The sequence below is a fragment of the Numenius arquata genome, chromosome 4, assembly GCF_964106895.1.
Source record: "Numenius arquata chromosome 4, bNumArq3.hap1.1, whole genome shotgun sequence".
Classification (NCBI taxonomy): domain Eukaryota; kingdom Metazoa; phylum Chordata; class Aves; order Charadriiformes; family Scolopacidae; genus Numenius; species Numenius arquata.
This window is the reverse complement of record NC_133579.1, coordinates 64,687,804-64,712,905: the sequence shown is the minus strand read 5'-3', so window position 1 is coordinate 64,712,905 and position 25,102 is coordinate 64,687,804. Positions and strand designations below refer to the sequence as shown.

The window sequence follows — 25,102 nt, the reverse complement described above, 5'->3', positions numbered from 1 at the left end:
TTTAAACATACGTGGGTGCATACACACACCGTTTTTCATAGGAGTTTAATCTTTCTACCTGCCCTCCTTTGGTCAACATCTAATTTCAGCCTGGGAAAGGAACAGAAAAGCAGTGATGTGCCTGAGGACTCCCAGTAAATCAGTGACCAGGCATTAGCTTAGTGCTGTCAAGGAGAAAAGGCGGCATTGGGAAGCACCACAGGGTTTTGGACCTTTGTGGACAGATTTAGACTGCGCTTAGTGAGGTGGGATTTCCTTGCTGAGGGACCTCTTGTCCCCCAGAGCCACAGGTGACGGGCTGAGCAGATACTACTGATGGGCTGTGGCAGAGACAGTTCTGACTACAGGGGGCTTTGAGAGATGGGCACCGCCAGCTGGAGTGATGAGGAGGAACCTCTCTCTTGCAAGGAGCCTCCATGAAAAATGCAGATCTGGGAAGAAGTTCAAGCTTAGGTATACAATCTGTTACAGAGGATCAGGTTGTAAATAAAATAAGAGTGCTTGGATGCAGCAAGGAGCAAGATGCTCACTGAGACTATCACATTTCAGGCTCAGTGTCGCAGTTCACATTTGAGACTAGGTGTGAGAGGTGTAGAGCTGGCTGACGTGTATGTACATATACAGCGGGAAGTACTTCAGTGCCAGGTTGAGTTTGTAATGCAATGTGGTAAGAGGAAGGCATCTTGCTACCTGTCACAGGACGGGTTACCAGCAGGTTAAAATGGCTGAAGATGGTCTTCTTTCTAAGTATGAAATTAATTAAGTATCAGAGTGTGTTTCGACTAATGGAGACATCTACTGAACGTGACCCTAAGGTTGTCGCAAGCATATGTTCCTGGAAATTACAAGTGGTCTGCTCTCAGGGACATTCCTTCACTCTTGCTACCTTCACTCCTGCTATCGGGTGTCACCTTAGGCTGGGCACTGGCAGGAGATGCTGGCTGGACACAGCTGATCAGTGGCAGACCAGGGCAGGGCAGCCACACCTCAAGGACGCTTCCAGAGGAAGTGCAAGCCAACGTGCTGACCACCACCAAGCAGGACTCTTCACCCATGGGGCACCTAGGTCAGCAAGTGCCCAGCTTTCATGCAGTGTCGCTGTCAGTGTGGACAGCATCTGGGATGCCATCCTCTCCTTCCTATTTTAAACATTTGTAAGCTGGGGCTTTGCTTATGATGGTACAGTGAAGTGTGGTGGGTGATCTGCTCATAGGGGCAGAAATGCAGGAAATTGGACCTTGCTGCTGCTTAAAAAAAAAAAAAAAAAAAGAAAAGAAACCCTAAAACCCTCAAGGTTATCGTGGAAAAAACCAAATTACCCAAATTTGCCTTCCTTGCTGCAAAATCTTCATAGAGACTAGGCTGCTTGTTGCAGAAGGCTTGACAGCAAAGGGGACTACACTGGCATTCCTGCCAGGCACATTTTCTTTTCAAATTTTACAGTTCAGTAACTAATGTGTTTCTCAGTCAGCTTAGGGTGATCTTAATGCAAACTGCTACTGGAAAACACAGTACTTCCCTCCTGTGAGTTCTTGCCACTTCTTTTGTGCCAACGCTAGTGCTTCTGTGCTTATGAAACCTAACCCGACAAAGAAAAAAATCAACCTATAAATTAATTTTCAGCTAGATTGACTTCCTCAGCCAGCTGATTATGGGGTCTCAGGAGCTCTAGTGCTGGCATGAGCAGGAACATGTATCTGGAGATGAAGGGAAGAGCGTATACCATACCTTTTTTCTGCAGCAGCCCTTGCTGAGATCAGTTTAAACCAAACTTAGTGTGGAAAGGTGAGGCAATGCAATGGTTTGCTGCTCCAAAAAGGTGTGATCCCATTCCCTTTGCTCTGCTTCTGCCTGGCTGGTGCATTCCCATCCCTTCCTGGTGCAAGTCCACAATGGGATCCAGAACTAGAAGGAACATGGCTTTTCCCTTCCACCATCATCAAGCTCTTAGTTTGTCTGATTTGTACCATCAAATGTCAGGTATCCTGCTGCTTATGCTCCACATACCACCATTTCCTAAGAGTAAAAGTAAGGAGGGTGCTAGGGAGGGCGAAGCATTGATGAATCTCACTATTCTGTGAACAAAATCTTCTCAGAGGGACTGTATTTTTGTCACTTCACAGACAAATCTGTCTTGTGTACATACAGTTTGTGTGTGTGTGTTTTTACTGTGATTACCTGGTACCAACATGAGTTCAATATGCATGTTATCTTTTTACTGGAGTCTCCTGGGACCGGGGGGCGTAACACATAGGGCAAGACGCAGGAGAGTATTGAATACTTACTACTGCAGGTAAAGAAAATAAGTCTGTGGGGAAGGCTATAGATTGTGGTGGCACAGGAACTGTTACCATAGTTTCCATCCATATCATTAGTTCCCAACTACTTTATCTGGCATTCAGGAGGAACAGAAAGACGGCGTGCTCTGGCAGTCCAGCCAGCCCCCTCTCATAGGATTTAGCGTCCCTCAAAGAAGAGGTGTGGCGTGAATGGCCCCTTCCCTTTTCAGGCCAGTTTGACTGGTAGCAGGATGTGGCATGGATTGAAAGAAGGCATGAACAGAGTTAGTGGGACAATTGACTGTGTCTCCCTGATTGACTTGCAAGAATGGGCTGTATGACTCCTGGGGAGGAAGCCTGGAGAGGGTTGTGGTTTGCTTCCAAGGGAAACTTCATGCAAAAAATTACGATGATGTAGGAAAAGAGAAGAGACCAAGAAGGACAGATGGGACCTGCTAAAGTTTCTTTTATCTTCAGAATTATATAATGATAGTACAGGTTTAGCATCGTGGAATATACTGATGTTTATTTTATTCCCCCCCCCCCGCCTGTCCAATTTGTGTGTAGTAATCTTTGTTGGCAAGATGGTGAATGTGATTGATGGATGTTTTATGCAAAAGTGATCACTTTGCTGCAGCAGATACAGGATATAGGATGTTTTGCGTCTTCATTTTTTTTTCTATTGTGCATCTAAATGTTGTGGTTTTACAAGAGCAATTTTGAGTCCCTGGTAATAGCCAGATGGTAGAGGAGCCTTCCCAAGGCCAGCCCCATGGGAAGTGCAGATATCTGGTTTCAGGGGGGGTTAAATTGCAAGCTGCAACCTCTGCAAGAGGTTAAAATGCCCACAACCTACTGACCGTGTGACTTTTATCACTTCCTGCCAGCAGATGGAAAATTTTATTCAAATGGTAGGGATTAATGGAGGACTTCATTGAACAGGAAGTTTTTCAGCCATTCAGATGATGGCTAAAATGATCCATACACTGTTAGTTCTGACATCTCTGCCAGAAGTAATCTCTGGCTTTCTGACTAGTGTAAGTTGCTTTTAGGGCAAAGGTGAAAGATTGCAAGAGTTGAGGTACGCGTGTTTTTCTGAGATTGGAAAACAAGAATGAAATGATCTGTAAAATAACTTTTTTTTTTTTTTTAATAAAAAAGCACAATTGCAAAAGGCTGCTCAAAGGGAAAAGAGAGTTTTCCTTCAGTCGCACGGCTTTGATCTTGCATCCTCTTGAGTTTTAGCAGTTGGTCAAATTACTAGGGAGGGAGCTGCTGATATGTTTGGTATTATTTAACATATCATTCACCGTTCAGTCTGAATCTGCAACTGTTTTGAAGAGGAATATGGAACAAAGGACAGCACTGAATTTATCAGGAACTGGGTTTCGGGTAGTGCCGGAGGGTGTCACATGAGTAAGGAAGTGGGAAGCTCTGTCATCTGAACCATGCTGGTTTTGTTTAATGTCTCCTGGTTGGGAACTGGGAAGCAAACAGGTTTTGCAGATGTCCGTCCGATGTCTAAGAAAGCTGAAAGTGATACTAGAAGAATATTGAAGTTGCACAGTGGGTTGTGCAAAAAGTGGTTTTGACTTCTGTGTAATTAAATAGGGGAGATATGTTCAAGTTTTGTGAAAATGGGCAGGTTTTAACATTCTGTAGGTTCTCTCCCATAGGGTTGGAAATCTTTTTGTAGGGCCAAAAGGGGTTTTTAAAAAAATATCTGTAGTAAATAACAAGGTCCCTGTTAGACGTAACCCAGCACAGACAGAAGAATGGTGTTGCAGAGCACGTAAAGTGCAAGGGCAGACCATTTTGTGCCCCTAAGCTTCCCCGCACTGGCTTTACTGAATATCAGAAAAACAGGATTGCTTTACTCTTCCACCTGCAGTGACTTTGTCAGTTCTTTGCCAGTAGGTGGAGGCTGTGCAAGTGAACTGGAAATTACATCCTCCTTCCAGTGTGGAAGGTATTTGTTAGCGTGGAGTTCACCTTGTTTATCTTCAGCACATGGGACAGGGTTTAAGATGAAAAAAAATGGTATTTTTGTGGTCTTGAAGAAGAGTTTATCAGGACATAATACTTGCTCAGACATCTGCTAATCATTATTAAAAAGCAAGCAAATGTGAACGAATTCCTTAATTTTTTTTTTTTTTTTCCTGCTGCCCTGATTTTGCATTTTAATGTTCTGGCATGTGGTGATGCTCTTCTCTGTGCAGCAGCATGGCATGAAATGTCAGGCCTAACCTAAAGTCACTCCTTGGTGATGTGCTTCCAGTAGAACTTGCTGGCATGGGGGGCTGGGTTTGGCTTAAGCTGAGAAGTAAGAAGCTTGGGTCACACTACCAGAAAAGAGGGGGAGCACCCATTTCTGGATGGAGGGACCAGTAACCCAAGTCTCCATTTATTTGCCGAGTGCTTCTATAGGTATCTGTGCTCAGATGTACTTTTTTAGCAGCTTGCGGGGTGCCCCAGTGAAGAGAACCAGGCAGCAGATGTAGATGAGTAATGCTGCAGACGAAGAATGGCTCCAGAGCATGGTGCAAACTGCACAGAGCAGCACTACACAAGCAAACTGCACAGGAGGGAGTGTGGAGAAGAGTCAGAAGCTGTTGAAGCTGGCTGGTACTGCTGAAATAAGTGCTTGTCAAATGGCACTCAATACTGATCCACACTAAGGCGGTGACTCCCACTGTAGCTTAGTCCCACAGAGTCAACTTGCCTGTCTTTTCTAGCATCATAAGCTCTCTCTAGTGAGCAATCTCTGCAGCATGCATAGCCTGATGAACAACAAGGAGAGAGGTGTATCCAGGACACAGCCCCCTCCAAAGTGGACTGATGACACACATTCCTGTTTCTTGTCCCTTCTCGGTGGGGATGCTTTTGCATCACTGTGCATGTTTGTAGCTTGTGTGAGTGTATCTGAGCTCGCCTAATTGAATGCTGTTGGCTGTGGTGGTGAAGGTGTCAGCGGTAACCAGGACTTTGGGGGGAGCATTGTAGGACCCACAGTGGAGTCTTTGCAGCATTGTTGTTAGATTCCCATGAAACTACTCCAAAATGGGGATTTTTAAGAACCATTGCAGGACAAAGGAAGGGTGGCACCACCTGTCTCAAGTATTCAGAAGGATCTCTTCTGCCATCTATTGCCATGTACAGCTCACCACATGCCTGTATGGAGGAGAAAAAATTCTTGTCCAATCTCAGGTGGGACAGCCCTGGAGAAAGTGGATTTAAAAGAGCCATTGTCTTGCTGAAATAGATTGTCTGGATCTTACGCTTATAGATGAATAAGCCTTTGGTCCTGGATTTATGGACAGTCTGTAGGACAGTTGCTGTAGTGTGATCAGAAAAGAAGGGCAGGTACTGTGGGAAAATAGCTTCTTGGGAGCTTCATTCAGCTGCTGTATCCTTATTTGGTCATGTTTCCACTGCTCCTTCTCCCTGGGCAGTAGCTGATAAACCCTTCTGTGCTTGCCACAGCCACCAGCACATGGGATGGGTGGAAGTGTTTCAGTATTTGGTGGTAATTAATGTACTTCAATGTAAATCAACTTTTCTACAGCTGCTGAAGGCTGGGCTGGAAGCATCCCATCGTTGAGATGCTTGAAGGCAGTTGTGAGGTTTTGTAATTGTATTGTACTGGAGTTGTGCCTTGGTAGCCCAAGAAGTGAGGCAGTTTCGGAAACGCAAATACCTTCTTGTGATCAGTAAAAATGGTCAGGACAAATAGGTGATTCCAGAATTAATGATAATTTGGTTTTTATCAAACAAGTTTTAGTTGCCAGCTGTACTTTGAACTAGTCATTAAGCATAGGGGTTAGCTCGATTATCATTCATTAAATGTCATTCCCAAGAACCTTTCCATTGTTTGCAGGAGAGGAGGTTCTCAAAAGCCAACTGTTTCCTATTTAAAACAAACACAAATGAAACAAAACAAAAACAAAACACCAAAGGAACATGTGCATCCATTCATTGTAGCTTCAGTTTTAGAGCAAGAAGTGTTATTTAGTAAGTATCTAAAGGGCGGGTTGAAGGAGGAGGGAGCCAGACTCTTTTCAGTGGTTGCCAGTGGGAGGACGAGGGGCAACGGGCACAAGTTGGAACATAGGAGGTTCCACTCAAATATGAGAAGAAACTTCTTTACGGTGAGGGTGACAGAGCCCTGGAACAAGCTGCCCAGGGAGGTTGTGGAGTCCCCTTCTTTGGAGATTTTCAAGACCCGCCTGGCTGCAGTCCTGAGTAGCATGCTCTGACATGCTCTGGGCAATCCTGCTTCGGCAGGGGAGTTGGACTAGATGATCTTTGTGGTCCCTTCCAACTCTAAAAAAAATTCAGTGAAATTTGTGGAAACATGCCCTGTTAGGCCCAGCGGTCAAGGACTGAATGGAGATGGACATAGTATTTTACTTTGATTTGTTCACTTGAGAATTTAAGGCTGGTTTAAAATTGTTATTAGTTTAGGCCCAATTTTAAATTTTTGGACCACAGAAGGTAAAGAAGATTCAGTGAAAAAAGGGATCAGTAAAAATAACTTCTGAAAGGTGTTGCATTCCACCTTACTGGAATGTTTTATTTACTGAAAATTAACCCAGATTCTTCTAGCGAGACAGGATTAAGAATCTTTAAGAAGAATCTTGCTGCTCTTACCTCATAATAGAGGTCTGGGTCGTGGCTTGGATTACATGATATTGCAAATCATTTTGAAGGAGTCATGTCTTAGAGTGACCACAAGCTTTGCACTGGTTATCTGTAGATGGTGTCCGCATGGATGGGAGCGACCAGATCTCTCAACCTCTAGTTCCTTCCTGGTACAAACAGGTATGGAGACACAGATGATGATTGAATCTCGATTTTTCACAACTGCAAACTTGCTGGCAGTAGCAACCAAGCTGCTATGTTGTTGAAATGGGCAACAGATACCACTGATACAGGCAGAAAATAGTACCCCAGAAACTTAAGGGGATGTGGAAGAGGAAATGCAGTTCAAAGGACTCTTTTGTCTGCCTGTTTTCTGCTTTTGGTGTGCCGTTTATTCACCCGATGTTTTAACATGGGAGGCAGTGGTATGTGAATTCATAGAGATAGAAATGCAGCTTAGTACTACCAGAGCTAACACTTGTGCTCAAGTGTGCTCCAGGGAGACCCAACAAGATCTCCTTATACTCTGAAGGCAAATTTTTCCCCCCATTTTTTTGCTTATCCAAGTAGTGTTTACCCTCACAGTTGGGGAAAACAAAATTAGTTAAATTAAAGTTTTGACAATGTTGATGTAGACTTGTTGGTTTGAATTCTGGAGCAGCATTCTAATGAATTGGTGATCCTCTAGAAGGTTACTATTTGGAGTGAATGTCTTAGGCTTGTTCTCAGGAGTGAAAGGGTGAAATATAGCTTAGCTGTGCTTCCTGCTGGCACATGCAATAAGTGATAAGGATTTCCCAGTTGTCCCGTGAAGAATGATACCTCCAGCACCAAGTTTTGCATGCTCACCTTGGGCTTGCCTAGAAGTGCCTGTCACATGGTTGATTTTGTTTGAGCTGGAAATTACACACTTGATAATCATCTGATCTGCAGCAGACGCCTAGCTATTACAGCCTAAATTACTTTTTTTTTTTTTTTTAAAATTGAGGGCAGAACATATCTACAGCCTATCACTTTCAGACACGTTTACCTTAATATATGAAGCTGCACACACAAACAAACCTTTGCATACAGGCATGCTGTGTGCTGGACCGAGTGTCATGTTGTACAGTACTATTAAACCAAATGTTTAAATTGTGTGTCGGCTCTGATGGGAACAAAAGATGGTGCACTTTGAACCTGATCCAGATCAGGGTAGGGAGAAGTAAAACTCAGAGATAACTGTTTTGCCAAGTGTCATAGTAAGGAAATAAATAACCCAGGTACACAGCAGGGGGGAAACTGTAATGATATTGGCACAGATTGGTCAGCGCAAAGGCAAGAATTGGTGAGGTAGAGTGCTGTCTGTGCCAGAAGCATCCATGTAATGGGTGCTACCAGCTGATGGAAGGACAGTCGTAAGGCTCACGTTATGACTGTGTGTAGCTGTATGGGATGGTCAGGCTGATACAGCAATATGGGAAGGGTCCCCCAGAACTTAGCTCAGATTTATCTGTGCAACAACAAACCCCTGCGTGGGAAAAAAGTAAATACTTGGTGTTCTGCTGCCCGGATTGAGATGAGAGGTGTAATATTGAAAGAGATCTGGGAACTGCAAAGCCTAACTGGCCATAACAAGAACCCCAAACTCTCCCTGTTTAAAGATGTGTTGTGATAGAGGATGGCTCCTCAACAGCTAGCCTTAGATCAGGCAGTAAGCGGGTCTTTATTCCTAACTATCTGCGCAGTGTTTGGTGAAAACCAATACCAGCTCATTCCCACTAGTTAGTAATAGCGATTTTAATGTGATAAAAGTAACTATCTGCAAATACTTACATTGCAGTTTCTCAGGAGAAGTGACAAAAGCAGAGTAACCAAATACCAACGCTGATCTTAAAAAGACAGACGTGTAGAGTCCTTTGCTTTAGCTCACAGGCTTCTTGCTAGCAACTCAGAAAGTGAAAAACACACTGTATTGAAAAGGCAAATGAGAAGTAATCACGCAATGGTGACACTTAAGCAGCTACTTAAGCTACTGTTCCCGATAGAGTTTGGAGATCTAACTCTAGCAGTGCTGTTATAAAAAAGGAAAAACATCAGGCAACAGAAAAGCAGGAAACAACAAAGCAAAAGTGAAGTTGAAGGACAAAGAAAAGGTTGTGAGACCAAACACCAAGCAAACATTGTAGTATATAACAAGCAGGAAGTTTTGTATAAACCTGCAGATTACTGGAGACTAGAGACTGTTTGATAAAGATAGTTTGTTTTGCAAATCTCTTCCCATTTGAGATGCTTAAGTACAAGGACAGCCTCTCAACCCAGCAATTTCTTATAAAAAGATTAGTATGAATACATATATATTATCAATTAAATTGTGCACATTGATCTTTTTGTATGTTTTACTTTCACTTAGGAGTTATGAAGTAATAAACTGAAAATAGTCAGATTTTTGTACCGATGTAGAACTGAATCTCACATACTGATAAATGAATACTTGGTTCGTAGCTAACACAGTATGCACTGTTATCTAGATTATTAACATTTACTAAATTTAACACATACTGGTATTACCAGCCTGAGCTTTGCTTTGCAAAGACCACCTTTGTGTAGTAGGTGTTTTCTTCCTAAACTTGTCCTTTTCTACAAGCTGAAGGAATGGTGCTAGGATATTCTATTTTAAAAGAAATTTCTGAAGTATTTTTAGCTAACATAAACTGTAGTGTTTCAGTTTTAAAGAATGCAATTTGCTTAAAATATTCAACTAAAAATAAATTCCAGTTTAGAAAAGCTTCAAAAAGTATATTTTGCGTTGGAGGGAAGTGTTTTCCAGCCTAGTCTGAATTTGTATACTTGGGATATTTTTGTAGTGAAGTTTTAGTCTCTGGCTGTAATTAGCTGTCTTGGACCTAAACAGTCAGTTCAGTAGAGAAGCGTACCAAAAGGAGGTGAGGCTTCCTTAGGCTGAGGCTTTTTTGGACTTCATGGGATGGGTAGGTATTTAAAGTCTCTCAAAAGCAGTAGAAAGAAAACAACATTCTGTTGCGAGAAGGGGAATTACTATTTATTTTTAAATAGCCTGGATATTTCTGGCTGCTTTTGGGTGTTTGCATGATGTTTAGATGTATTATTTTGAGTTCTTCCCTCTTCCTTCTTGCAAAGTTTTTTCTGTTTGTGCATTTGCAAGTCTTACATAGCGTATACTCTTTCAATGAGGACAGAGCGAGGGCGAGCAGTTTATTTTGAGGACGCAAACAGGATTTTTGTTGTTCTTTTTGCCACTCGTGCCAATTTGCCTTCTGTTGCCAAATGTGTGCTAAATAGGTCATTCCAGCAGAAATCGTTGCAGTAACAAGCAAAGAGCAAAGCCACACTGATGGTGTTGTGTGTTTATTACACATAAAATGTCTTTCTGAGCACTTTTATCACTTCCTTACCTGTTCTGCCTTGCTCAGAAGTGGTGTGTAAGCGAGTACAACAGGCTGCTACGCTTGATCTGATGTAAACTCCTTTTTTGGCAGCAGCTTCACACTTACATTGGATTAAGTGTAATGTGAAACCGTACCCGAAATAATTGGTTTTATGCTTTTAGAGGTTTTCATGGGGACATAAGAGGTTATTAAGATGCATACACTCCTTTACAAGGAAACAGTTTTAAGTTATTGCCCGTGTTTTGAAATGTATATATTTTTCCTTTGCTGGCCGACCTTTGAAACTGGTCATCTTGACACAAACCTGGAGCAAAGGCTGCTTAAAAGCATGGCTTTTCTTTCCAAACCTTGGTGTCTCATCCTAATGTGTTGTAGGTACAGAGTAGCTTCTTTTTTGCTCATGGCTCACTCTGTGCAGCCTCAGGCATTGAAGTAGAAGCCTGTGGAGCACATGCCTGTCCATGCAAAGAACAGTTGTTGTTGCAGAAACCTAAAGGATGCTGCAGTTACAAAAGGGTGCCTTCATTTACTAGTGTTCGTAAATAGAATTAGTGATGCTTACATCTGTAACCGCTCAGGTTTTTAATAAAAAAATAGGTATTTCATAAGGACCAGGCCTGTTTTTGTGGGACTGGTGAGTTCAAACCAAGCAGAGGAAGTACAGCAAACATCAACAGAGGTGTGAGAGGAGAAGCATCTCAGACACATCTGACCATACAGCAAGAGGTCTCTAGAGCCTCCCCAGGAAGCGGCAAAAGTTCACAGTTGTAGCCTGAAACTGGGTAGAGGGAAGGTCTGGCATTTTCACTGTCCTCACTGAAATAAAGGGCTCCGCAGGAGCGTGGTGGGTAGTGAAAAGCTGGCGATGCTGCCAGGCCAGGCCGTGTGCCACGCAGGAAGCGGGCAAGCAAAACGAGCGGGGAATTGTTTGTACCGGGAAAGGACAGCAAGTGGAGGGTGTATTTTCAGAGACAGACCTGACCAAAAGTACTTTCAATTCACTAATTCATTTCATGTCTATGCTGAACTTCAAGTTATTCCCTAATCCTCTTTCAATGCTCTAGGGACCGATAATAGGGATGCTGCAGCCTTGGCTGATCCTTGCTGCAGAGGGTTAATTTTGAACCATGAAACAGGCTTAACCTTTACTTTTTGGGGTGGTGGTAGTCGTGGAGTCCTCCTTTCTGCTTATCTTTGATCACATGAGTTTTGAGTAGGTAGTTTCAGAGATGCGGTGAGTGGATAGTGTATGTTTTTAACAGCCAAGCTGAGGAAGCACGTTGATGGGAAGAAAATCACTGTGCAGATGAGAGCAGCAGGCAGGCTTGCTTGCTAACCTTTATAATCTGGTTTTTGGCGAGAGAGCGTACGTTTTGTGCAGAACAGAAGCCAACACAAAGCATTTTTCTCTGGCCGCATGTGTGGTTTTGGTGATAGAAATGTAGTTGGTTGAAATTAAAATCCCATTCATCCTGTGCGAGAGTCCTCTGTCTGCTTGAAAGAATAGAGCTTTACAAGGCAATCTGAGTAATTTTGGGAATATACAGGCAGACCTATACAACGCCTTCATTCTGGAAAGATAATTGTTTATAGATACGAGGAAATATATATGTTCAATCGTCTTTTAGTTCCAGTTCAGGAATTATAAGGACCATGATAAAAAAAAACAAAAAAACACCACAAACCACCATGCTATATTTGCCATTAAGGAGATGAAAATAAGCAGTGAGAATAGCTGGTGTTTTTTGTTGTTTGGGGGGGTAGGAGTTGGATGGTGAGGACATGGACAATTTTATGTGGAGTTTAGGGAGAAAATTGCTAATGCTTCTTTTGTTCTCTGTTGTCATTAGGGCACATATATATGTTTATACAAACACAGCTGGGAGTTTAAAAAAGATTTTTTTTCTATTTTAGTCACAAAATTGTGGAAGTTTAAAATACAGTAACAAACCTCTTCTTACCCAACTATTTAAGTTTAATAGCCATGAAAAAGAAGAGGTTTGTGAATTACGTGTTTCATCCACACTGAACAGTAACTGTGCTTTCCTTAAGTCATAACAGTCAAGCCTGCTGTGGAGTGACAAGACCTGGCTTTTCCTTCAGTGTTATTGATTCATGTTTCAGTTTGACATTATGTAAATACTCTGCTATTAGGGAAGAAAATGACATAAAATTGCATCCTTTCTCAATGAGATTTTAAGTTCTTTCAGTAGCTTCTCTCCTTTTTGAAGCTATAATAAAGATCATAATTAGAATCCCAGTTGCTTAAGTGAGAAATTAGCATGTTCTTAAATGCTGAGCAGAGTCAGGTTCCCAGCGAGACCCCCTCCGGGTATCTGTCCTGCCCCAAAGCGCTTTCCCTAATACCAATTTGCGTTCTAGACGTATTAAAGAAAATCATATTCATTGCCACCTAGCAGTTAATCAGAGCCTTCAGATAGGCTTGAAATAATTTGCAGCCTGACTGCCAAAACCACCTGCATCCGTTCATTTCCTACAGCCGTACCCAGGCATGCTCTAAAACTTACCAGAGTGTGTCAGTCCATAGTCCAGTACCAGGATTGTGACAAATTCACTCCATGCATGCAATTTTGTCACAAATACTACTTAACCCCACCCCCAGACCTCCTTGCTTACTATCTTCTAGGCTGTGGCCAAGGGGACAAAAATCTAACGGCTTTTACCTGATATGTTCCCTGTCAAAAATATCTTTCCCTAAAGGTTTTGATTTGCTTTTGTAGAACTGGGCACTTACATAGATACCTTATCTATTCAAATATATTCTACCATGTAAATAAGATTCTAGCAGATTGGAATAAATTACAACTTTAATGGAGCTAAAATAAACCTAATTTGTAAATTAATTAAAAACAAGAAGCAAAGAACACTAACACTTAAAAAAAAAAAAAAGAAGACATTTTCTTGGTGCAAAATACAGATCTAGTTTCCAAATAAGTGAATGGTAAACTGTAATTGTATGATGTGCAAGAAAATAATCAGAACATATGAAAGAGTAGTCACAGATTTTATAGTCAAGATGTTCTCTTTCTGGTTTTCCAAATTGTCGCAGAAGGTACCGAAGGCTAAAGCAAATAAAATACTGCCTTCACAATTGACCCAGGTAGGGATATATTACTGGTGGGAGATGGATTCGTATCAAGCTCTCTCTCTCCTTTTTTTTTTTTTTTTTAAACAGTGAATTTTTATGTTCTGACATCTGTTCTGCAAGTTCTGCCTAACGTGCTTCTGATATGCTCTTGTTTCCACAGGCCAAGGCTGCAAGCACAAAGGAAGTTTGCTCAGTCCCAGCCAAACAGTCCCAGCACAACTCCAATAAAGATAGTGGAGCCGTTGTTACCCCCTCCCGCCACTCAGATTTCTGACCTCTCCAAAAGGAAGCCCAAGACAGAAGATTTTCTCACTTTCCTCTGTCTTCGAGGTAGGAGTCTCGCATCAGCCTAGGGGGACAGTCTCATTCCAAGAACGAGCCATAGCACATAGCACCACACACCAAGTAGTAGCCAGACAAATGTACTGGTGCTACTCTTGAATATATTGTGTGTGTTTCAGCTCTCAGCAATTTAACTGTATCTGCAGCAGGAGCATTCAAGTTCATGGTTGTAATAAAGGCCATAAAATGAGGCGGGTAATAGTGCAAAATGAAATTTCTTTCATGCTTAGCACTCTGTTATCCTTGAATGGGTTTTTGTCTAGCTCTCTTAAGTCCTCCCCATCCTCCTTTGTTCTGTCTGACTATAAACTGAAGAAGTGCTTAACTTGCCTAAGTACTTGTTCCTGCAAGAGGAGAAATCTGGCTGGAAATTCCCCTTGTCTACCTACTCGCTGTCCATTATTGTTCAATCTGAGTGAGGCTTTTCATCTGACAGTTGGTGGAGGGGTTGCCCGTTGTTCTTTGCTGCCCGAGGAGCCGGCTTGTTCCCATGGTCATAATTAAAACATGTGAGCTCCTCCACTCTGCAACCCAAGTGCAGACAAGGCACCTGAAGTTGTACAGCGAGGTACCTGAATTGTCTCACAGTCACAGGCGCTTGAGCCTGGCTGGAGCTGTATGTTGTGTGTCTGTGAACCTGCATGTCAGACTTGGGGACCTTAGCATGAGATACAGCTGACTGTCCAGACTAAGCTAAAGAAGGAGGACATCTTAACCTGGGTGGTCATTTTTCCTGGGACTTCCCATGGCCCTGTGTCCCAAATCATGTACTGAAGATAACATTTTTCAGTTTAATCTCCCAAGTGTTGTATTAGCTTTTGTGGTATGTTTCTCTTTTGGCAGGTGTCCCCCCGCCACGGCCCCTTAGCTGGTGACTGCTCCATCCTTGATGTGCTGGAACAATGGCTCTTGCTGTTGTTTTGTCCCATTACCTGCTGAAAGAATGTGCGCTTGTTACAGATAGGACTTGCTGCAAAAGTCTTACCTAGCGGATTGAATCCTTTAAAGCTTGTGTTTGGGTTTCCCTTTCTGGTTCTGAGTGTTTCACCTGCAACCCTAGTAGTCAGTGGTAGTCAACGCTACCTGTAGCTTCCTGCTGAGGCTTTCTCACCTTAATACAGCATGGTTTAATTTCTTTTTTTCTCTTCTGTGAGATTTTAGGCCAGTGGTAGCTCTAGATTGGTTGCTAATACATCTGCCTTGACTCTGGTCCAATATGGAGCTTCCATCCTGTTGGGACTTCTGGTAAAGTGGGTGGGTGGAGGGGATGGAGGGGGGTGATTTGCTAGCTTTTGTGTTTGTTTAAAGGGTTGAGAGGAGCAGAATCTAATGGAATTTAAAGTGGCATCACAGTCCTCTGAAATTTAATCTGTGGAAATGTATTTCTAATTTAGTCTGCTGTGAGGTTGATCAGTCTGTTGGCAGCATGTCACTGCTGTGATCTGGGCCAACTGCCACAGTTGTTGGTGGGAAAATTCAGATGGTGGGGGGTGGGTGTGTGTGTGTATGTGTGTGAGCACACATGGCTGCATTCACACACTTGTTTCCACTGCTTGCTAACTAAGCATGTGTTATTTATAGCTTTGAAGGCACTTCCACTTAAAGAAGGGCAACCTGTGTGGGGATGACTTATCTCTGTTTTTATTTCCGGCTGTCTCTTAGCTTTCTGCTTTAACAATCCAAATGGGAAGCACGGGTACTTTTGTCCTATTACAGTGCTTCATTCAGAAGGTTTGATTTTTTTTTTTTTTTTTTATTTTAATCAGTGGCTGTTTAGCTCTTGCACCTGTAATTTTCGTCTTTGTTATTCATCTGTAGAATAATTGATGTTTTGTACTGTCAATTAAGAACTTGCAATTCATTCCTAATTTCTTCAGTATGCAGGAGTACTCATATATTTCAGACAACACGTGCGTTCAGACGGCAAGATCCCAATTACAATTATATTAAAAACCACGAGGGAAAATCTGCTCTGAGTGCCAAACATGGCACGTTCTTGGTCTGCTTAAACAGGCTGAAGAAAAGCAGAAAGGGAAAGGTGTCAGCTCTCTGTTTCAGCACCTCCACAAGCTTATTGCTCCATCACCCCTGTATAAAGCCTGAAAAGAGACAGTAAAAGTGGGTGGGGGGAATCTTCTTGGACATCTGCTACCTGGATGCGTTTCTGTGGAGGAGTGGGAGGGCAGCTGTGGCTTGGAGGGAGGAGGAGTGGAGTTGTTGACATTGCTATTATCATGGTTTTGGCTCTGGTGTCTGAACTGCTGTGTCCTTCAGGAGGCCTTGGTTGCCTGAGATTGTGCAACCTCAGGTGGTTTAGCTCCGGGTGGTGGTCTCTTGATGTGCCCATTAGAAAAAAGGAGGTGGAAGGCGTTTCTTAATATGCTTGCAGGGAGTACATGTAACAGCCTACTGGTGCATCCAGCTCTAGAAAGGTCCCACAAGTGGTCCTCCAGGGAACTGGCAGGCTTAGTTTGGTCCTGCTCTTTTGATGGTACCCCGTGAGCCTGGAGAGGGAAGAGCCAGCGGCTTACTTAAACTCTGCATAGGGAAGACTTGTGATTTTTTTTGGAAGGGGTTTGTTTTGGTTTTTAACCTCTGTGCTATTATTTATTGAAGTGTTGAGGGATTCAGAATTGCTTGCATGGTGGGATATGTGGTTTTTCTGATTTCTGTCCAGAAATGTCTGTCCAGTCCTGGCAGTTTGCACTTTGATAATGAAATGAGACACACAATTACGTGGAAATAAGAGTACAGCACTTTCAAAGTTGTTTAGCAGTAAGCGTAGTAGTGATGTGATGCAGGACAGTAAATCCCCATGTTTGTGCGTGTATGTTTGTGGGTTTTTTGTTTTGTTTTGTTTTTCTTAGAAATTTTTTTTGAGTTAGGACTCTCTTAGGTCCTAGTCCTTCAAAATGCTCCGATGATGTAGTCCCTGCATTCATGGTCAAAGATTTTCTCTGGCAAGGGGGTCTTCTCTAGGATCGGTGTGAAAACATCTCTGTGGTCATGTCTCTGTCCTTGTCCCACTGCACCCAGTGGCAGTGTCAGAAGCATGGTGTAAATTTGTGGCACCATGTCAGTGTGCACTTTCATTTTCTATTTTTAAACAGAGATTTAAAAATCCTAGTCACTACTAGAAGCTCACTCTTCAGTACTCTGGGGGATTTATTTTAAGCGGTGGTAGCTGAATTGTGTGAGTGATGGAGCAGTACTATCATGTGATGATGTGGAGGAAAGACCCTTGATGCGTGTAAGGTCCTATATTTAGGAAAAGGAGTCCCATGTACCTGGCCTTTTCCCACGTTTCAGAAAATCTAATGATTCAAATAACTTCTATTTATTTAAGCATCCTGTAATTTCAGAGGGAGATAATTTAACCAAGATGACCTGCTCGGTTTCATTATTCAGAATACTAGGGGCTTTAGGTGTATTTTTAATTAGTTTGGTTTTTTGAACCCTTGATTTGATAATACAGTGTACTAATTACTTCTTTAAAGGTAGGCGGGGCAGAATTAAAAAGCTGTAACAGTTGATGAATATTTGAGCATCCTGGATTACATCTCACTGACCAGACTTGACACGGCTCCCCATTATTTTAATTTTTTTTTTTTAATTTTTTTTTTTTTTTAAATTGTGACCTAGAATTTCAAACACAAGAAGGAACGGAATAGCACAGATATCTCTGAAGTGTTTGTCTGCAGCGTTCTTATCTTTAAATAGCTTCTTTGAAGGAGCCTGTATGCTCTTTGCCAGAGGCATAATTAGTATCTTTCAGCAGTGTGCATAGATGCAAGTGTGTCATCTCCGTGCAGTTGTACAATGGCTTTCACTTTTACTGTATTTTCTGCCTCTGATCAAATTTTTCTTACTACCTTCTGTTACAGTGCATTTAAGTTACCTTTACTCTCCGTAATTATTTACAGGTTAAAAATATTGCGAGTGGAATAATACAAGGCTAAAGGGGGAAGAAGAAACAATTCCCTCTGAGCAATGGATCTTTGGCAAAAGGTGATAACAGGAAGGCTTTGATTAGGAGGCTACATTTTAAGAAGTTTTCCCATGATCAATTTTCTAATTAAGCCGGGCCTTTGGGAGTTACATGCTAGAGAATTTCAGGGATTCCTAAATGAAGATGGTTTAATTGAGATCTCACAAATGGAGTTTTCAGGCTTTTCCAACAACTGTTCTGCAAAACACATGACTGTTCGCTTCGGGTACTGCAATGACTTAACAATATGATGTTTTCTTACAACTGGGCAAAACCAAAATAGAAAATCTCACTATAGCATGTTTGTCCAAACTTAAGTAACTTTGAAATCTTGGTGCCATGGTCCTCTTGCAGTTTGCTCTTAACAGGCTTTTTGTTTTAAACACCCTTGTTTACTTGATAGGCTTAGGGGCCTTTGATCCCCATCTTCTCTCTTGTGTGTCAGTAGGAGGTGTTGTATTGTCTGTGCCAGTAGATACCTACAGAGATTTTCCGTTACAACAGGAGAGGCCCCAAAACCAGTATCTTGGGAGCTCTTAATTTTAGGCATGTTAGAAAATGACTATTAATTAGCTTTTAACAAGGTAGAAGGTACGCTTGCCTGGTAGTTCAGTGTCAATAGGTACACTGGCCTTTATAAGAGCTGGCGGCTGCATCAATCACATTCTTGAAGTCCCAGCCTTCCAAGGGACCACGTTGCCACCATGGAGACATGCTCACCAGATCAGAGTAAGCACGTTAAATAGCACAGCGCTTGATTAAGCTGGAAGCAAAGCATTGAAATGCTGACATTGTCCAAAAATGTGGGCTGCTTTCCAGTCTAGGTTAGTTTTAATAATTCTAAAATAATACTAAAACATTATCATAATTTGTTTAGAATACTGAAGGAAGACTTTTTATTAATTTTGTTGTTAAATTGTTTGATGTTTGAGACTGAAAACACAAGAATAAACTCTGGGGTGTAGAATATTAATTGCACAAACCATTTAATAAAAATAAGTTAGCATTTAGCCACTGTAATTCACAATTTTGAAGTTCCTTTTTTAAAGTTAGGGGTAACATTGAAGCATAAAAGAAGTTTATCTCATACATGCAACTGTTTAATTCACCTGTGGAATATGCTGCTCTGGGCTGGTAATTCACTCCCACAGTGCTTTAGGATAAGAGTAGTTTAATCAGTGTTGGCAGGGAGAAGTGGATATGTGGGCTCACGTGAAAAGCATGTGTATGAAGTACAGAGAAAGAGCGTGGCAACCGATACCATGGCATTATTCCTTCCCAGGGGATGGGAGTGCTGCTAGAGGGCCATTCCTCCAGGCACGCAGTGGAGGGTGCACCTTCACATCAGTTTGTGCCTACTAGGAGATTTAAGAGGTTGCAAGAGCTGCTGAGTGCAGGAGAAGAGTAGTGTGCGTGTAGTACTGCAGCTGAATCAAAGTTTTACCCTGATCTTCCCATTTTGGGGCCCCTTTCTGATGTTAATGATTCCAATATCTACCCCTGCAAAAAGCCACAGGATGGAATTAGCTCGTTGAAACAGGAGACTAATCCTGCGGTTCAGCCTTTGTATTTGCCACAGATTCTCTCTGAGTCCCTCGGTGAGCTGCCTAGATTTTCTGTAAAATGAGGAGAAATATTTAACTCTGTATGTTGAGATTGACGTAGCTGGACATTGATCATGGAGCAGCTACCAGCATAAAATCTTAGTGCTTTGATGGCAGCAGCAGTGCTTCAGTGTTCAGCACTCAGGTGGGCAACATAAAGTATGCTGACAAAGGCAATTCCTGCCCTCCCTTCTAACCAGAAACCCATGAGCCTGCTTCTGTAACCTGTGAACCTACTGTAGGTTCAGTGCTACCTGAAAGGCTTATTTTGTGCTAGGAATGGGACTCAGGATGTCTTGGGTTTGAAACACAGCCTGGTAGCCTTCTGGGAATGGCAGCACGGTGGTTTGGGATTTGCAGACTTGTCTTGTTCATAGTGGAGAGGAACATAAAGTCGGGGTTGAAGTGTATGTGGGAAGGGTTGGTTTTGAGGTTCGCTTCTGAATCTAGCCAGGTTAGTGGAGGTAAATTGCTTTGAGATTGTCAGTTATGAACTGTAGATGTTAGAAGCACTATACTTGTGTTTTTGAAATATTCAGTAGTCTTTTACTCTGCTATGTGTTTTGTTGACTTTGAAAAGTGAACCTTATATTTTTTACTTGAAGATTCACGCATTTCCCCACACTTGCTCCATTTCCCTAAAAAAGGAAATATTTTCTTTGGCTTTTTAGTTCTAACTCTACTGCTTTGAAGAATAGACAGAGAAGAAAATGAGTTTTATGTCACTACAATAGCTGATAAGTTATCCATAAGGCTAAGCATTTTGTGATTTGTACAATGGCAGAGGAAGGGAGAGTTTGAGCATCAGTGTGTTTATGAGCTCTGTTTTGTTTCTGTGCTTGGGATGGCCTTTTCCTCCCTCTCACTCAAGCATGGAGGAGCTCCCTCTGGGGTTGCTCCTGCAGGTGGAGTCAGACAAGTGAGATACAATTGCTCTTTCCTATAGAGTTTATGCAGTTCATTCTCTTTTAGCCTTGCTCTGTAAAATGACCATAAAGCGTGGGCATAAATTACATTTATTCGCACTTCAGGGACTTGGCGCTATGCTGCCAAAACGTAATAAGTAGGACATATAATAAATGAGAAGCAGGCCCTAAATTTTAAGCATTGAGATGCCAGTACATTGGGAGCATTTGGGAGGCAAGGTTTTTCCACCTGTGTACAGCCCCAAAATGGGGCCATGTGTCGGAGGAGAAGCCAAACCTCTGGATGTAGTTCGTTATAGGGCTTGGCATGCCATGTGTTTATCAGGGCAGGCTTAAGTCCTGCATACCTTGACCTGCCTTGTGCTTAAATCATTCTTATGTCTCAAATTGTTTTAAGGTTTTTCCAAAGCACATCTGGGTTATGTTTAATTGCTAGGAGGGGAAAAAAAAGAAAAGAAAGGAGCTAGAGGGGGAGTCAGTGTAAATAATTCATGGAGAAGAATCCTCCAATTTTGCAGAAACCACAGCCCAAATTAAAGAGAAGGCTCTTGGATTGAGATGATTTTTGTTGTGGTTGTAACATACCAGGGTTTGAATCCTGTCCAGATGAAAACATTTGGTTCGTACTTCAGTAAATATTGCAGAAACACTGCCAGCTAATTCTGAAGAGTAATGAAATAGTGCTTTTGGCAAAGCGCACGCACTTTCCATACTTCTGATTCCACTCTTCAGATCCAAATTCAGAGGTTTTTTAATATGTTTAGCTGGTCCAAGACAAAAGTTAATGTAATTTAATGAGAAACAAAATATACTGTAATTTAGGAGAGAAAACTACACATTTGTCAAATAAAAAAAACCAACTAATAACCTCATTAGTCAAATAAAAAGTCTGAAACAGAATATAGTTTATTCTATTAATCAGGCACTTGCTGCTGAGGTCAGGGCATCTTTATGCACAGGTTACGCAAGCATCAATTCTGCCTACTATTAGTAGAAAGCCTGAATTTTGCACATGCAAAGGGTAACATCTTTCCAAGAAAACTGCAAAAAGCAGCACCATGACTTAAAAAAAAATGTTTGACTTTGTACTTATTGTTGTATAAGCATCAAATTATTACAGCAGAGGACATAAAATACATTTGTCATCCTTTCATATGCATTAGGCAACACTTTGTGTTTAGTTGTGGTAATTGTTTTTCCTATATAGTTAGGTTTTCTTTTGTGTTGCTCACACAATAGGAGGGAAGACAAAAATACTCAAGAGAGAATTTCAATAATGAAACTGCAGATAACTGACGGAAACAGTTGCCAAACATGCTTCAAACCTCATTTTTTAAAGAGTTGAGTATCCTCCCTTTTTGTAATAATTCATAGCTCGTTGTAACCATGATGAGTGAATTTAAAAAAGAAAAATTACCATTAATGATTTTCTCAAAATTTGTCATGCACAGCAGTATCTGATCACAGGAGCAGTAACTCCTGTTATGGTGCTGGTCAGGAGACGGTACCTGGGATTTTGTTAGCCATCTGAGCTTTCCGTGTGGTTTGCAATCCCTTAGTTAGCCATGGCAATTTGTTAGGCTTTCAAAATCGCATGGTGAAGGCCAGCTTTGGCAATTTGGCCTTACTGCCATGAGTTGGAGGAGGAGGAGAGGGCTGGGAAGTTCCCTCCAGGTTACTGCCTGGCCTTGGCAATAGCATTTCTGCTCTTGAGTGTAAGTTAACAGCAACTTGTTGAATGGGAAAAGGTGAGTGGCATGTGTCCAGGTCAGGGCAGTGGGTCAACAGCACTATCAGACAGGTACTCTTGTTAAAGCTGCTCAATACAACATGTCCTGCCTGCTTTACTGTATTTGTTTACTATTTGATGTCAGTAATTCTTTCAGCATCTTCCTTCTCCTGTTGCTCATGCAGCCTGTGTCTGCCTGCTAACTTACCTCTCACCACTCGCTTCTTTCTCCAGCCCCAGCACATGTGAGCCCCTCTCTTCTGCTCTGCTGCATGTCCTTTCTTTCAAGCTTACTTTGTCTGCCATGGCTTCTCCTTCCTGCCCACCATGTTGCAATGGCCTCATCCTGTTCTTTGGTGATGGCACATGCTTTTATGCAAATATTGATGCAAAACAAATGAATTGTTTTGAGGGGAAGAGGGGAAAAAAGCATTTAGGAAGCGTGTGCCTAGACATCATCAGGACAGAATGTAAAATGTGCAGCCTCCTACATGAAACTGGAAACATACTGCGTTTCATGTTTTGTTTAATAACATAAAGTGATATATTAAGCTACACATTCAATAAGAAAAAGTGTGCATAGAAATTTTCCAAATCTTTACTTGAGAGCTTGTAACATTACATTACAGTTACAGCATTTATTAATGGACTTCAATTTCCTTAGTCTGGGATTTTAATCTGAATCAGTTCCCTGATCTGATTCACCACATGGCCCCACAAAAAAATAATACTGACCCAGTCTAGGTGGGGGTACAGGAGGAAGAATAAGAGGCCAGATGGGGGTAGGTGCTCTGTAGACCTTTTTTGATGCCAAGAAAAATGTCCATGCAGCCACAGACAACCTAGATGGTTCCTTGTATAAAATGTCTTCTAAATAAGCGGTGGGAAGTAAAATTTTATTTTCTAGATTCTCATCAGATTTGCTGAGTGAGCGGGTTTTTCAGGCACGGGCTTATTGGGTGTGCGGCAGGGTGGGTTTCTTAATGCGGAAGGCTTCTTGCATGCTTTCCCCAGGCACTGGAGGGCTGCTCCCTTGCTCTCCCCCTTCATCCGCTGCACTGCCTGAGGTAGCAGGTGCCTGCACAACTTGGGGGCTCCCGGCACAGAAGGAGACTTGTAAAATTCAATACAGCCACAGGCTCTCGTAACTCTCGCAGGTTTTTTTCTACTGTTTTCTTGGGGATAGAAAGCGAGGAAGGGGGGGTGTTACATACCTAGAGTGCTGAGACCTGGCAATGCACCATCTCCCGGGCACAGATGTTGCCCCCTTTCTGGAGGATTGCAGCTCTTCTCTTTTGCTGTGGTTATTAATTAAATATAAATGTCACTCTTTAGATTGCCCTGGGTAGGCTTTGAGAATCAGGCCTTGGTGCTGGGGAGGGCAAGAGGAAGAGGAGGGATGATTGCTTATCTTTACTCTTGCCTTCTGGCTGGCAAAATGTGTGCAAGAATGAACTGGCATAGCTGCCTCATGGGTTTCTGTTGCTGAGAGTGTCCAGGCAAGGACAAAAATGTGCAGAATAATGTGTCATAAATTAAAAAAATCAAGCAAGCGCCTACAACTGTACATTCTGTGAACATGTGTGTATGTACGCCCCTGGTGAACCTGCAGTTTTCCATATTCCTGTGCCATTTTGGAGGGTTTTTATCATCTCGCTCTCGTGCATAATTTTCATGATAAATATCTGTTATACACGGAGAAACCTGAGAGCAACAATTCTCAACGAAGTTGCTCTGTAAGGAAAGCCACCATGTTCTTAACTTGAGATGAAGACAGGCCAGATTTATGAGGAAGGGCAATATATTTTGTTAGACCAACTAATGTAGCTGGGAAAAAAAAAACCAGCTCTTGAGCACACGTTCTTCTCCATGTCTCCAATGGTCTTAGACATTCGTGGCTACAATAACGCTACTTATAAGGTTTTTTATATGTAAATTTTGTTTATATAAATTAGCAGCTTTGAGTAACAAATGAGGTCCCCTGCAGAGGTAGGCTATGGTATCATATACACATCCCTGTCTGGTCTCAGAGATGATGAGAAATATTTAGGACAGGAATCTATTGTAATAAAGAAGGTGAGGAATCACCTAGGTTCCACTTTAAATGGTGCGGCTTTGCTCATATGAGCTTCATTAGTTCTTCAGTCATAGTAAGTATGAGTTTTATTTCCGTAAGAGGAGTTCTGGGGGCTTCTCTTAGCTCTTTGCTTGGTGTAAACCACCAGTGCACATTAACTGCTCATACTTACATGTCAGGTGTTGCCTAATCAACCTAATTGTCATTCTTCTAACTTGAATGAAATCACTGTGTACATCGAGGCTTGTCTTCCCATCATGTTGCCCATAAAGGGAATTTGCACTATCTTGAGCTTGACCAGCCTGTTTCAGTATTTTAAACTAGTGTTTTCTCAGCCTTTGGACATGTTTAGCTATATAGACTTAAAGTGAAAGTGGTTTTAACCAGCTCAACCCATAGGTGTGAACAAATTCTCAGTATTTGAGGCTATTCCAGAACTGAAACCTTAATATAAAAGATTATAAAAATAGTTTTAATATAAAAAATAAGCAAGAAAATTCAAAGCTTTTAGATTTCTTGCAGTGTCTTCCATCCAAAACAATGCTTAAATTGAACAAAAATGCGTGAGCCCAGCCTTTTTTTCTTCCTTTCTGTTTTGCAAGTCAACTTCAATAAATATGTAGGAAAAGCTGGGAAGGAGGCGGAGGGGAGAAGGTGATCTGACTGAACGCCAGCTTTTCTCCAAAGTCTCATATTGTGGAGCACTTAGATCAGTAAAGTCAGGGCTAGCAGGACTCTACTGTGTTATTGGACGTTGCTAGTCTAATTTCTCTGGAAATGTACTTTCCAAACAGTCCCAGCTGTCCCAGGAATGCAGTTTAACCATTGCTGTTCGTAGTTCTCAATTGGAAAGAATTAAAAAAATGTCATTCTGACCAAAGATTTATGCACTGAGACTACAATGATTGAATACCAGGAGTTAGGTGAAGCTTGTATCTGTTCTCTCACTTAGGTTAGACCTTCCCTCCTTTTTAAGCAGAATGACACAGTACTATATTTT

The 25,102-nt window shown here is 41.9% G+C and overlaps 1 protein-coding gene across 1 annotated transcript in view; it reads left to right on the top strand.

Annotated features, from left to right (window-relative positions):
• The window catches only part of JARID2 (jumonji and AT-rich interaction domain containing 2), a 224,916-nt gene that overhangs the window by 146,384 nt on the left and 53,430 nt on the right, over positions 1 to 25,102 (top strand). Inside the window, exon 4 of the mRNA XM_074146241.1 lies at positions 13,597 to 13,766. Coding sequence (XP_074002342.1) covers positions 13,597 to 13,766 — 170 coding nt within the window. The remainder of the gene's footprint in view (positions 1 to 13,596; positions 13,767 to 25,102) is intronic.